Genomic DNA, 14,620 nt, shown 5'->3' on the forward strand with positions numbered 1-14,620 from the left:
AAAAGAAAAGCAAGCTTCGAGACAATTTCTCTTCTGATGCTGGTTTAATTCATGAGAAAGCCATCTATCTTTTTTACCTTGCTGATTTGTTTCAAGTAGTCCAATATTGTTGGAATAGTAACGTCAGACCTTGCTGCTAACTCACATGTAGGTTGAGATGGATTTGCTTCCACTACAGCTTTCAGCTCATTATTATCCACCTTTGGACTTAGGTTGCCCATGTGGCTCATTTTCAAGATTTAAATGACCAGAATGGAATTTTTCAATCCTCTAACTATGTACTGTGTGTTTATTACCCACATACTTCCCAAACATTTTGTTGACATTTTTGGCTGTCTGCACTGCATTGGTTCCAAAACAGAACTCATATTTGAAAATAACATGAATTTTTTACTTATCCATGGTTTCACAAAAATTGCTCTTAAAAAATTTTTGAAAGATAACCAGGAGCCAAAACATGCATTTGAAAGACTGAGGATGTACCTTCACAATAAAAATAAAGCAAGAATTGTCAGAGTGACATGTCAGAGATATCAACTGTCAAACTTAGTACTTAAGAAAATTGGACATTTCATACATAATGACCTAATATAAGTTTTCAATATAACAGAAATCTTATAGTATCATGGTTTGATATATCTTTTATACAAGTGCTGAAAACAGATCACAAAGAAATGACAGAGATGCAGAGAAAATAAGGAAAAGAGTATAAATAATATATGCAAGGAAAAAGAGTCTTAAAAAGTAGGTACTTAATTTGGTTTAAATAGTCCTTTACTGAAATATAGATTATTCTTGTCATAATATTTTAGGCATATCATTATTGTGTCCATTGGCATGCTTGGAAATGCTTCATCCAAACACACTGGCCTCAATATTCTTTGATTTTCTCACTATCACCATCTTTCATATTTTAATTCCTATGTAGCCACTATTTCAATGGTCATATCGTAGACTTTGTTACCATCAATAGCTTAACCAACTCCCAAACCTCCATTTGGATCATCACTTCCTGTATTTCCAGTTCACTGTATTCTACATTTCTACCCCCAATAATTTTTCTATCCCATAAGGACCTCTAGTTTCTTAACTCCACTTCTTATTCCCTGTTCACTACCTTCCCACTTAAAGTAAGTTAGATTTCTTGGTCTGTCACTAAGATGACCACCTTACAAATACACCATGCTCCATGTATGTCCACCAGTTCTGTTTGCTGGACACCCTTTGAGCTCATCTTTTATAATTCAACCTCTCTCTTTGTTCTAGCCATGCTGGTATACTTTTTCTCCTGGAATCTACCCCCTTTGTTTTCACTTCAGGAATTGTGCTCGTTATTCCCCATATCTATATCTATCCCTCAGATTGTTATATGGCTAGCTGTCTCTTCTTATTAAGGTTTCTGACCAAATGTTCTTTCATTAGCCTGCTTTATTATTTTTTTCGTGGCATTTCCTACTATTTGAAACTATTTTATATACTCAATTTTTATTCTTTATTGCATATCCACTCAATAGTATATAATATCCATGAATGCTAGGGTTTTACCTTATTCATTATCAAATGACAAATATTTAGAATACTGCCTGGAAAATAAAAGATTTTTAACATCTATTTGCTGAAGGAAGAAAGAAAGAAAAAGCAATGCATTATATTTGCCTCATTCCTGAGAAAAATTAAACCATCGGGTATACTGGGCTTAACATGAAATAACAAAGTTTTGAAAGACTGGAAAATTTCCAATAAGATAAAAATAGAGGAGAGATAACACCCATTTAAATCATTCTGATACAATTCCCTTGCAAATCTTCTTCACCCTAATGTTACAACAATCTAGAATTATTTTGCACTAGCCACATGTGGCTATTAACATTTAAAATAAATTAATTAGAATAAATGAAACTAAATATCCAGTTCCCCAGTCACACTAGCCGTACTTCAAAAGCTCAACAACTGCATATGGTTAGTTGGCTACCTTTTTGGAACAGTGTCCAATATAGAACATTTCCATCAGCATGGAAAGTTCTACTAGACAGCATTGCTCTGGATTCTATTTGTTTTAGATTCTAGAACGATATTATCCCTAATATAATGAGACTAATTTAGAATTAGATTAATTTAAGAAGTATTAATGATTTTCAGAAATATGTAATGTCTTGTGTTTCATTTATTTTAGTTTGTAATTTATCATTAGCATATGCATAGCTTTCCTATCTTGAGACAAAGAATGAGTTTACCACAGGAGAGTATGAAAGTGAATGGGAAGCTTGACTGTTTTCTTAATTTTAGGGCTGGAGAGAAAGAAGAGGAGATAAAGATTAAGAGTGGAGATAAGGGAAAATACAGCCATCCATCCATCCATCCATTCATCCATTCATTCATCATTATACAAATTCTTATTGAGTATAGTTGAATGTTCAGGCTTTTATGATGCAGGTTTAAATTTGAAAGAAAATGAGTGTCTAAACTCAGAAAATTCATACTGTAGTATATAAGACTGAAATTCAAAATAATAATTAAAAGAATTCAGTAATAGGTTAAGTGCTATAAAAGCACAAAGAAAATCGCTTACCTGTCTGGGGGAGATGAAAAAGATAACATTTGAGTGTTATCTTTAAAAAGATGAGAAGCGATGTGTCAGACTGAAAAAAGTAGAGAGGACTTTTTTTTTTTTCCCAACTGAAGGGATTGATCAATCTCTGCAAAGGCAAATTTTGCTTGTTTAAGTAAGAACTAGTAGTTTTACGAGTTGGTTTAAGGATGCTTGAAGGGAAAGGTATGAATTGGGATTAGGAAAATAGGTTGGGCCAGACTGTACAGAGTTTTGGAGATTTTGTGAAAAGTTTTGCACATTATTTTTCTTCAGATTGAGGGCAAAGGACACAATTGAGAGAAGAGTGGCTGTGGGATGCACGAAAGCACAGTGAGTGTGGTGCTGGAGCCTCTCCTTCCGAGAATCTTGCAATACGTGCATGAAATGAGAAATCTGGGCTTCGAGATAAGGGCCCACTGATTACTCTAAGAAGAAATTTTAAAGAACACATCATTCCAGGAGATGAATTCTTCTCAGATGATCTGTACTGGTGATGCATATCCGGCTTAAACATTGTTTCCTCCATAACTATTTCCTCCAGCTATGCTTAATTGAAAGTCCTGCTTCCTTCCACCCCCTGAGCTATGCATACAAAAATGGGGAAAAAAATCTTCCATCTGTTCTTCATAACCAGAAATTCCTTTAATAGCATACAAAGCTTATCATCACAAAAGTTAGTATTTGAATAATAGAAATAAAATTTGAATGTCAAAGAGTATTTATAATTAAAATTTAGCAATTTATGGTTTCAAAGGAGGAAGAAAGACAATTTTAGGTATATTAAAAAAAATTTTACATTCTAAGAAGTGAATCACAACCTGCTAGATTTATTTCAGTTTTCAATAGAACCCCACACTTCTCACCAAAATCATTTTTCCCTAACTTTTGATGGATATTGACATTTAAGAAGTAGGCAGAGACATTTTAAAAATCAAATGCAAGATAAGAATATACTTTATGCTTAGAAAGTATATATGTCTTATGGAGATTTAATTTCAATAAGTTCAGAATGTGGTCTTGCCTCTCTGCTTATAAAAAGCTCTAAATGTGGTCTCGTGAACAACCACAGGAATATAGGAGGAGGACTCATAATTGTAATATCAACTATTTAGGTTTCTCCCTTTTCCCCTCCTCCTTCCTTTCCACTATTTTATTAAAGAGAGAAAGACATTATGACTTTAAAATGTCTTCTTAATGTCCATCAATAAGTATGTCAGATATTTGTATTTAATAATTTAATATGCATTGTTTCATTTATAAATGACTTTATAAAGTCATGGAACTGCCAGGTAATTAACAACGATTTAGCAAAGCTTCACCCTGGCATTGTATGTTATTTGGCATTTCTAAGTCGGCCAAGACATTCAAAAAGATCTGACAGAGTTATCTTATCATCATGGAAACAATTATTTCAATTATTTCATTATTATCCTCTCATCTAAGAGGATAACAAATGAAGAAGCAAAAGAAAAAAAAATGTTAGAAGATTCATTGTTCTTTCCTGCCACTGCCTCTTTCTCCTCATAAATATAATGGAAAATTTTAGCTAATCAAATTGTTAATTTCTGTCAACAGATTTCTCATGTCTGCTAGAAAACCAGCTTTTAAAAATATACGACGTGCTAGAAGTGGAGTAAACTGCAAACTACAGATTGGCAGATGCTTCAGTCCTCTTAAAACTAATGAATAGTAACCATGACAGGGATTGCCTGTGGTTTTTCAAATCTATAGCTCCAAATTTAAAAATGCCAGGTGATCATTATCTGGCCAAATGTATTGTGGGCATAAAAATCCTAAATGTACACATTACCTATATAAAGTACCTGGCAGTCCCCTCAAGGCTAGGGAAATGTTGACACTATTAAGCAGAATTTAACAACAGTGATGAGAGATATTTCCCTTCTAATAGGGTTGTTTCACAATTATCATTCTGTAAGAAGAACTTATGGGACAGGCTTTTTGAAAGAAATATATTTGAGAGACTGAATCAATTAGAATACTTTGGTGTGCAAAGATAAATGACTGCTAGGAAGTGAATGAGTACCATAGATATTAACAATAATGGAATATGTTATATTAGAAAAACAAGCTTTTCTTTAAAATCATAAAGTATTGGTAGAGATACATTATTTGAAATTTTAATGAGGATTATTAATGACATTTTACTTATTAAAAGTATGATTACTTTAATAGGAGGGTCAGGTAGAATATATGAATGAATTACAAAAGAATTTAGCAAATGCCATGGAAATCAAATATAAGGGCCATGGAAATCTTTGAAGAGAACTGAAGTCTTGGCTGATGTTTGACATTTACATGCTAGAGGATAATCATGCCCTTCTCAGGAGGCAGTGAGGTACCCTGGAAAGAACACAGGCTTCAGGTTCAGATTCAAGCTGAGTTTGAAACCTGCCTTTGCCCTATTTCAAGTACCTAGCCTTGGCCAGGTTGTTTAACTGCTCCATGCCTCACTTTTCCTCATATATAAAGGAGGATTATAAGATTATAAAATTTATCTCAAAGGAGGAGTTAAGAAGGAGTCTAGGAACTCCTTTTGCCACTCCAGGAAGTCCTCTGGTGCTCAAGAAGTTAAGCAAGACCACCGTTCCTTGAGTACCCCAACACTCACTGCCTCACTTTACTGGCCTGAGCCATGTAGACAAATCTCCTTAGACCCTTTATCCCCATTCACCATTACTCTCCGTGAGGAGCCTGGGACTCCTAGGTAATCCCACATGCCTGAACTCTAATCCTTATATGGCTGACATCATCTGATAATGTGGTTTAGTATTTCCAGACTTCTTCATTAAATTTTTCTTTCCAAATATAATATAAGCACCCACTAAAATATAAGTTCCACAAGTGTGGGGCTTGGTCTCTCTTGCTCACTGCTGTATCTCCAGGGCCTATGAATGTGCCTCATACCCAAGAAGCATTTATTCTAGGTTCATTTCCTCACACTGTCTCTCGTACACCATCACTTGTGATCTTTGTTGGTGTGAACACTGGATGAAGTGGCATGTGAGCCACTCTCCCTGCAAAAACAGTAAGACAAACTCTCTGGGGTTAAAAAACTTATACTGATCTAGAAACATACTCCTATATTATTGTAGAAATAAATCAAGTTAGGCACAGAATGCAAAACTCTTGATCTTAGCTGGAATTTAGTGTTCTGTGCATGATTATATTTATTTATTCAGACATTTTAGAAGAGTGGAAAGAATATTATTTAGTCAATCCCTCCTCTTCTGCTTAATGTTACTATGAACTTGCCATGCTCAACTTACATAAATATAATAGTAGTATAATGCAAAATTTCCCCTTATTGATCTCAAGATTTCATATTAGATAATGAAATAAGTAATAATTGTATAACATGTATAATATGTTAAAAAGTACACATTATTATATTTTAAGTGCCTTACATTGTATTCATTGATGTTTAAATAAAAAATATCAACTGATATGTAAAAGAATAGAAAATAATGCAGACCTATTTTTTCTGTAAACTTTCCACTGAAGGCTGTGCTTCCAGGACCCTTGAGGTCTACCAATATTCACTTCACATCACCATAGTGAAAATATGAATGAGGTAAAATCACTGAACCCAAACAAAATAGTGTTTTACAGAATTTCTTACTGAAGTGAGTTGGGTTGAATAAGTAACAACACCAAAGTAAGAACAGCAGAATATCTACTCTTTTCAAGTTAACATGGGGTATTTATGAAGATTCAGGTCCATAAAATATACCTTAGGAAATAATGAAAATTGTGCAAATTAAATTCTCAAGAATTAAACTAGAAATTGGCAACAGAAAGATAGCTAGAAAATCTCCACATATTTAACACACTTCAAATAGCATACGGGTCAAGGAAGAAGCCTCAAAAGATATTTATAAAAACATTGTGAAATAAAGAAAATTAAAATGTAGCAAATTTGTGGGAGGCAGCAAAAGCCGGGGGGCAGGGTGGGGGCAGGGTAGCACATGTCTGTAGTCCCAGCTACTCTGGAGGCTGAGGCCAGAGAATCACTTGAGCCCAGGAGTTTGAGATTGCAGTGAGATGATGCCACTGCACTCTATCCAGGATGACAGAGTGAGACTCTTGTCTCAAGAAAAAAAAGAAAAGTAACGGTACCTAAGACCTTCGCTCTAGTTGATAAAGTTTCCCATGCACGTATAGATTAACTATCTGGAAATAACTACACATATATACCAGAATCGAACAATTAAGTAAATGAATGGTAGATGTAGATGCGAACAACAGAATTAATAAAGTAGTACTGGATTATAACCCAAATTATAAAATAAAGGTATATATATATACCTCTACTGATACAAAAAGGATTGACTAAATAAATAAATTAATGGGAAAAAGTAGATAAATTTCCCGTTCAGAATGTGGGTAGATGTGGGAAGGAAATATTTTACTGTTAAGTGGAGAGTTACAAATAAGCAAGATGAGGAGGCTAGAATATTCCATGTGGTGGTGGATTAGAGCTGGAAACATTAGTATGAACTTATATTTAGCTTAATATAGGTACAGATGGTTGCACATAGACATATATATACACACACAGGCTAGTATATACATCTATCTATCTATTTATCTATATCTGTGCAGTTAAGATATAGATATCTTTGTTTTGTCAACTTAGAGGGCCTAGAAGTAATGACAGCCAAGCAGTAATGAGCACATCCACATTTCAAATATTCTCCAATGATAGAATCCAAGGCTCCTCGGATAATGAATGATTATAAACTAGGTGGGAAATATTCAAGATGAACCAGGAACATCTTATAGTGCCAAAAAATAAGAAAAATCTAAAAAAAAAATAAAGAAAATAATTATACTCCACAATAATGGGAATATTTCAAAGGGACACAGGGGCCAATTGAAAGAGGTCTCAGTGGCCAAAGATGAAACAATCCGAACAACAGAATTAATAAAGTAGTACTGGATTATAACCCAAATTATAAAATAAATATATATATATATATATACCTCTACTGATACAAAAAGGATTGACTAAATAAATAAATTAATGGGAAAAAGTAGATAAATTTCCCGTTCAGAATAATTTTAAACAATTTATGTTAATAGTTGGCACTTAAGGAGGTGAAGCAATAACCCGCACTCCTTACTTGTGAACTGTGTATAGTGGCTGTCTTCCAAAGAGTACAGTATGGAGTAGGAGGGGAAGAAAAAGTAACTTTACAGTGGAGAAGCCTGATGAATTCTACCACAAGCCAGGAAATTAAGGTTAACAAACACAGTAATACAATGTATTGATAGTATATCCCCTTGATATGATGGGACGAGAATGGCACTTTAAATTTGTGGTCTTCCTCCCAAAACACATTACTCCAATCTAATCATGAGAAAACCATCAACAAATCCCAATTGGGAAACATTCTTCAAGGCACCTTACCAGTGCTCCTTAAAATTGTCAAGTTCATCAAAAAGAAGGAAAGTCCAAGACACTTTAACAACCAAGAGCAGCCTGAGAAGACATTACTACTAAATGTAATGTTGTATAATGATGGGATCCTGAACAGAAATGAACATTGGGTAGAGATTGGGACTATCTAAATAAAACATGCACATAGGCCGGGTGCGGTGGCTCACGCCTATAATCCTAGCACTCTGGGAGGCCGAGGCGGGTGAATCGTTTGAGCTCAGGAGTGGGAGACTAACTTGAGCAAGAGCAAGACCCTGTCTCTACTAAAAAAAAATAGAAAGAAATTAGCTGAACAACTAAAAATATATAGAAAAAATTAGCCGGGCATGGTGGCGCATGCCTGTAATCCCAGCTACTTGGGAGGCTGAGGCAGAAGGATCACTTGAGCCCAGGAGTTTGAGGTTACTGTGAGCTAGGCTGACGTCATGGCACTCTAGCCCGGGCAACAAAGTGAGATTCTGTCTAAAAAAAAAAAAAAGATAGGAAAAAAACCATACCCATTATTAAGAACTTTAATAAAGTATCAATGTTGGTTCATTAATTTTGAAAAATATACCATAGTAATGCAAGATTTTTATATGGGAATTCTCTGTATGATCTTTGCAATAATTTTATAAATATAAATCCTCTCTAAACTAAAAAGAAAATAGAATTTTAAGAGTAAAAAGGGAACTATATATCTATATCAATATCTCCATATCTATCAATCTATCTAATTTTGAAATAATTTGGAATAATCTGGGGATTTTTTTAAACATACCGATGTTTGGATTTCAACTCCACTCAATTACATCAGAAAATATAGGGTACAATTTTGTCACAGCATCAGTTTTTTTAAGTTTCCCAAGAGATTGTAATGTGTACTCAGTATGATGAACAATTGAATTAGATGAACTTAATAATTACTCATAAAGAAATAGAAAACCTGAGTTTCATTAACTGTAGAATGAAGGAATTCAGATATAAGTGGCTTCATTTGTGAAGGCTATCAACTAACAGAAGATAATACTTTTTTAAGGTTTATTACTCTTTCTAAGAGGTAAACAAAACCTGATATCCAAAGTCATCGGGGATCAGAAAAATAACTACAATAACAATGAAATTGTAGACCAGTAACATTTATAGACAGAGATGCTACATTGTGCTAAAGACATAATACGTCATGAAAAAATTAGTTGTTATCTCAGAAATTATCCTATGGTTTAACACAAAGACATTCACTGATGTGACTGACTTTACTAGTAGCTTAACCCACACAGATCTAGGGGGCACATATTCCAGTATTTGTATAAAACCTTAGTCATATTACCAAATACAACCATAAGGTAATTAAAAGGTCCTTTGAATTCACAAAACATATGTCAACTTCACAAATCCATTCTAGTGCATAATAACACTTCAAAAAATTCCCCTCTAAACTTTTCTTCTGCGTATTTATCACTTCCTCATAAATTTCCTCATAGACTTTTCCCCCAACAAACTTATCCACAAACCTGGCCTGTACATGTACAGTTGAATCTCGAATAACACGAGTCCACTTATATATGGATTTTCTTCTGTCTCTGCCACCCCTAGGACAGAAAGACCAATTCCTTCTCTTCCTCCTCCTCCTCCTCAGCCTATTCAATGTGAAGACGAGGATAAAGACTTTTATGATAATCCACTTCACTTAATGAACAGTAAATATATTTTCTCTTCCTTATGATGTTCTTAATAATATTTTATTTTCTCTAGTTCAATTCATTATAAGAAAATAGTATATAATCTTAATACATACAACACACAAAATACGTGTTGATTGATTATTTATATTATCAGTAATGTTTTCAGTCAATAGTATGCTATTAGTAAAGTGTCTGGAAGTAAAAAATCATAGGCAGATTTTTGACTGAGTAGGGGTTGATATCCCTAATCCCTGTGTTATTCAAGGGTTAACTGTATTCTTTTTTTTCTTACCCCATCAGATTTTGATTAGTCTCCTTCTCTACTTCATTCAAACATTTTTCTGCATTTTATAAGTAGACCCTGTTAGCTCTTAGCTTTTCCTAATCTTTTTCTTTAGACTAACTGCTACAAAAGGGTAAGGGGTGATGAGACAACACAGAATAATTCTGACAAGAAGAAGAGTGGGAAGAAATGAAAAGCTAGAAACGTGAAAATTGTCCTTAATGGTTGAGCAGAAAGCCAAAGAAGTTAATTAATTTGAGTTAGTATGTTTTTCTCAGCTACAACAGATTAATGGATAATAATCTTATGGTTATTTTGATAAATTTCAAAAAAAAAGCACTTAACGAATTTCAAAACCTTTCCTAATATATGTATCTTAGCTGTGACTGAAGAAAAGTTTTTAAACTCAACATTTTACTAAAGAAACATTTCAAAGTTTTATAGAAATGATGAAATCTATTAGTGATTATGAAAAAATTATCTCTTTTGTGGAAAAATATAGACTCTTACCTCATATTATACTCACAAATATATTTTGGATGAACTAATACTAAAACAAAAATGTAATAAAATATGTATAATAATAAAATGTAGTAAATTATGACAAAGTAGTACTGATAAAATGTAGTGAAACTAAACAAAATAGAGGAAATAAAAATAAAACACTTCCATAATTTTTCAGTGTGCAAATCCTACTTAAGAAACATAAAATCCTTAATGCCTTAAGGAAAGGATAGACAGATTCAAGTCAATGACAATGAGGATCAAAATGATAAAATATAACATGAAAATATTTAGGAAATAAACAACAATCTTGGAGTAAATAGTAACAGCATATATGAAAATATTTTAGGAACATTTCCATAAGTCAGGTTTAAAAAGATAACATAGTAGAAAAATATGTAAAGAATAGGAGCAGAAAAATAAATATAAGTGAAAAAGACATCTATGAATAGATGTCTCAGCCTCACTAGTAATAACAAAAATGCAAACTAAACAATAAAGGAATGCCATATTTGCTTAGTAAGAGGACAAAACTAAAACTCATTTTGCAAGGCAGTCTTATCAAAGAAAAAATTTGGTGTTATTTAAGTCTAAAAACATGCATAGTCTTTGACCTAATAATTCAATTCCTACGCAATTTTTGTACACATGTACAAATATAAATATGTATCTTATTTTAGTTAAAAAGTTGGAAGAAATACAAATTTTCAGAATTTTTAGCAAGGTAAACTACTACCCAGCTAGAGGCTACATTTCTCAGCCTTAGAGCTGGCTGTGGTCCATTATACATATAATGGGCAATCATATGTGAATGGCAGTGCTTTTGGCAATTTCTGACACATATCTAAAGAGAAGCAGCTAACTTTTCATTTCTTCTGTTCTCTCTGCCCCATCGTAGGCCAAATCAAAATATAGTGGAGATGAATCAGTTCCTCTCATATAGACAGGAAAAAAAAATACAAAAAACCTAAACAACAAAAGAAAACACTACAGTGGATGAATGGAATCTGGGTCCATGAAAACTGTTCTAGAGAAAGGCCACCAACACCCCTGGGACTTTTGTGTGAAAGAAAAAACATAGGTTCCATCTGTTTCAAGTCACTGTTATTTGGGTCCAGTTAGAGGTTGCAACAATACCCCAGCCAATGCAGTAATGCACATGCATTGAACCTGTGATCCTGAAATATGAAAACATACCATTATAGACACTTTGATCAGAATTCAAATACAAATTCACATTCAAAACCAACAAATCAATAGTCTGACATCTCCAAAACTCTGATAAAGAAACGTATCTATAGTCTGACATCTCCAAAACTCTGATAAAGAAACAACAGGTATAAACCCATGACTTCACTGCCACAATCAAGATACAGAATGTTTCTACTGCCTCCAAAACTTTTCTCATGCTCCACTGTGATCGTTCGTTCCTCCTACCCCTAGCATTCAGGCAACCTTTGGTTCATTTTCTGTCACTACAGATTATTTTGCATTTGCAAGCACATTTAATAAATGGAATCATATAGGAAAAAAAAAAAGAAAGAAATCTCAAGCAATTTAGAGTTCATCTTAGTTGCATTTCTTTTTTACTAACCTCCAAAGTAAGAGCCATCTGTCAGCTTCATTTCTTTACTGGATTTTGTAATGACACCAGCAACACCGTGTTGAATAAAATACATTTTTTTACCCACAGCTCCTTCTCGTATGATATAGTCTCCGGGTTGAAACACTTCAAATCTCAATTTGCTCAGCATGGCAGTCACAAAATTGGGATCCGCATTAGCAAAAAGAGGCATTGTAGCCACCAGTTTCCGACAGTTGAAGTTGACTATCTCCTAAACAAGAGTGAACAAATATCAAGAGAGATGTTAATCACATCTGGGAGAACAACATGTGCTGAAATTTTAAAAAATTATATATTATAGCATAACATTACAACTTAAATTTGGATCACAAAATACACAGGTTCTAATAATCCACATATCTCATCAAAGTCAGGGATTATGGTTTACTTTTGTGTTGAAATTTTGTATTCCCTGCCTCTAGTGTAGTATAAGAACATTTCTAGAGTCAGGCCAATTCTAAATTAGATCTGCATGTTTGATTTTATTCTGTAGATTCTGGTCCAGATTATCTGGACAAAAATAGGAATGTGAAACCAAACATTTTTAATCATGTAAGTCAGTTATGTGACACAGAATGGACAGTGGGATTCTACATTTTATCATAATGCCATTTCTCAGAAATTTCTATACCAATGAGCTCCCCCTGAAAAAAAACCCAAAAGGTTGGGAATGCATTTATGACCTTGTTTAAGAAGAATAGAAACAGGTCACCTCTGATAAAACGTGGGAAGAAGGCAAAAAGAAATGGAGATATTAACAGAGTCTGAGAACTGAATCTTCTGCCTTGGGGAAATGTGTTATACAAACTTCTCGATTCCAAGACCAGCAAAGAAGCTTTCTATGATCTTCCTTCATAAAATGACCTGATATGACCCCAAGATAGATAAAAAATTCCAGCTCAACAATATCTTTTGAGTTCAGCAGAGCAGAAGAGTGTCCCTAATAGTAGAGCTTCATGGAAAATGATAAAAATACTTAAAAATGAGCTACAATAATCAGAAAGTGAGCATAGCTGCAAAGACAAGAGAAAGATATTACATGTGGTACTTGGTGCTGCATTATCTAAGCCCACATAATGCACAGTTGACTCCATGATTGGCTATATCTAGGGCAATTTGCTATCAGTTTTAGCTAGTGCGTGGTGTGTGGGGTGTGGGGCTATAACATTGTTCAGCAAGTACTATGTTCTCAATATATATGCATGCATATTGAAAAAAGGAAGGAAGAAAAGAAGGAAGGAAGGAAGGAAGGAAGGAAGGAAGGAAGGAAGGAAGGAAGGAAGGAAGGAAGGAAGGAAGGAAGGGAGGGGATGTTATAGTTGTGAAAAAAAGTGCTGATAAAGACTAACTTTATTCTTGTTAGGAGCTGGTTACTTCCAACTCTTAGAATGGTTTCTCAAATAAATGGCTTGAGAAACAAGTCTTATGTATTAAAAAAATAGGTATTTTACTATTCAAAAGACGTCTATACAAAAACCACAGGGATATAAAAGGTGAAGTAAAGTTAAAACAAGTTAGAAATATGCCATTAAAATGACAAGACTGGTTGAGAGTCAATGATTTCACATATAAAATGACACAGAATAATTATGTGTAGGAAATTGAAAATAAGTCTAATTGCAGAGGAAATAAGAGTTTTCAAACAAAAATAATAAAATAAAGAAAGAATCCTTCTCTGGTTCCCTAGAACAATCTAAGCAAAAAGAACAAATTAAGAGGCACCAATCTAACAGACTTCAAGCTATACTTCAAGGCTATAGTAACCAAAACAGCATGGTACTGGCATAAAAACAGAGACATTGACCAATGGAAGAGATATAAAACCATCCTCATATTGCCATCTGATCTTTGACAAAGCAGATGAAAACATACACTGGGGAAAATAATCCTTATTCAATAAATGGTGTTGGGAAAATTGGATAGCCACATGTAGAAGACTGAAATAGTATCTGCACGTCTCCCCTCTCATAAAAATCAACTCATGATGGATAACAGACTTAAACCTAAGGCACGAAACTGTAAGAATTCTAGAAAAAAATGTTGGAAAAACTCTTATAGATATTGACCTAGGCAAAGAATTTATTAAGAAGACCCCAAAAGCAATCACAGCAACAGAAAAAAATAAATAAATGGAACCTGATCAAATAAAAAAGCTTCTACACAGCCAAGGAAACTATCATCAGAGCAAATAGACAACCTACAAAATGGGGGAAATATTTGCATGCTACACATCCGATAAAGGGGAGATAACTAGAATCTATATAGAACTCAGGAAAATCAGTAAGAAAAAATCAAGGAACCCCATTAAAAAGTGGAGAAAGTACATAACAGAAACTTTTCAGAAGAAGACAGACCAATGACCAACAAACATATGAAAAAATGCTCAACATCTCTATTTATCAGGGAAATGCAAATCAAAACCACAATGAGATATCACTTAAGTCCAGAGAGAATGGCTTTTATCAAAAAGTCCCAAAACAAAAAATGTTGGTGT

The 14,620-nt window shown here is 33.8% G+C and overlaps 1 protein-coding gene across 1 annotated transcript in view; it reads right to left on the reverse strand.

The window, feature by feature from the left end:
• HCN1 (hyperpolarization activated cyclic nucleotide gated potassium channel 1) overlaps positions 1-14,620 on the reverse strand; it is a 334,529-nt gene that overhangs the window by 28,975 nt on the left and 290,934 nt on the right. Inside the window, exon 6 of the mRNA XM_045566041.1 lies at positions 12,097-12,337. Within this exon, the coding sequence (XP_045421997.1) occupies positions 12,097-12,337 (241 nt within the window). The remainder of the gene's footprint in view (positions 1-12,096; positions 12,338-14,620) is intronic.

The sequence above is a fragment of the Lemur catta genome, chromosome 12, assembly GCF_020740605.2.
Source record: "Lemur catta isolate mLemCat1 chromosome 12, mLemCat1.pri, whole genome shotgun sequence".
NCBI classification, from domain to species: Eukaryota; Metazoa; Chordata; class Mammalia; order Primates; family Lemuridae; genus Lemur; species Lemur catta.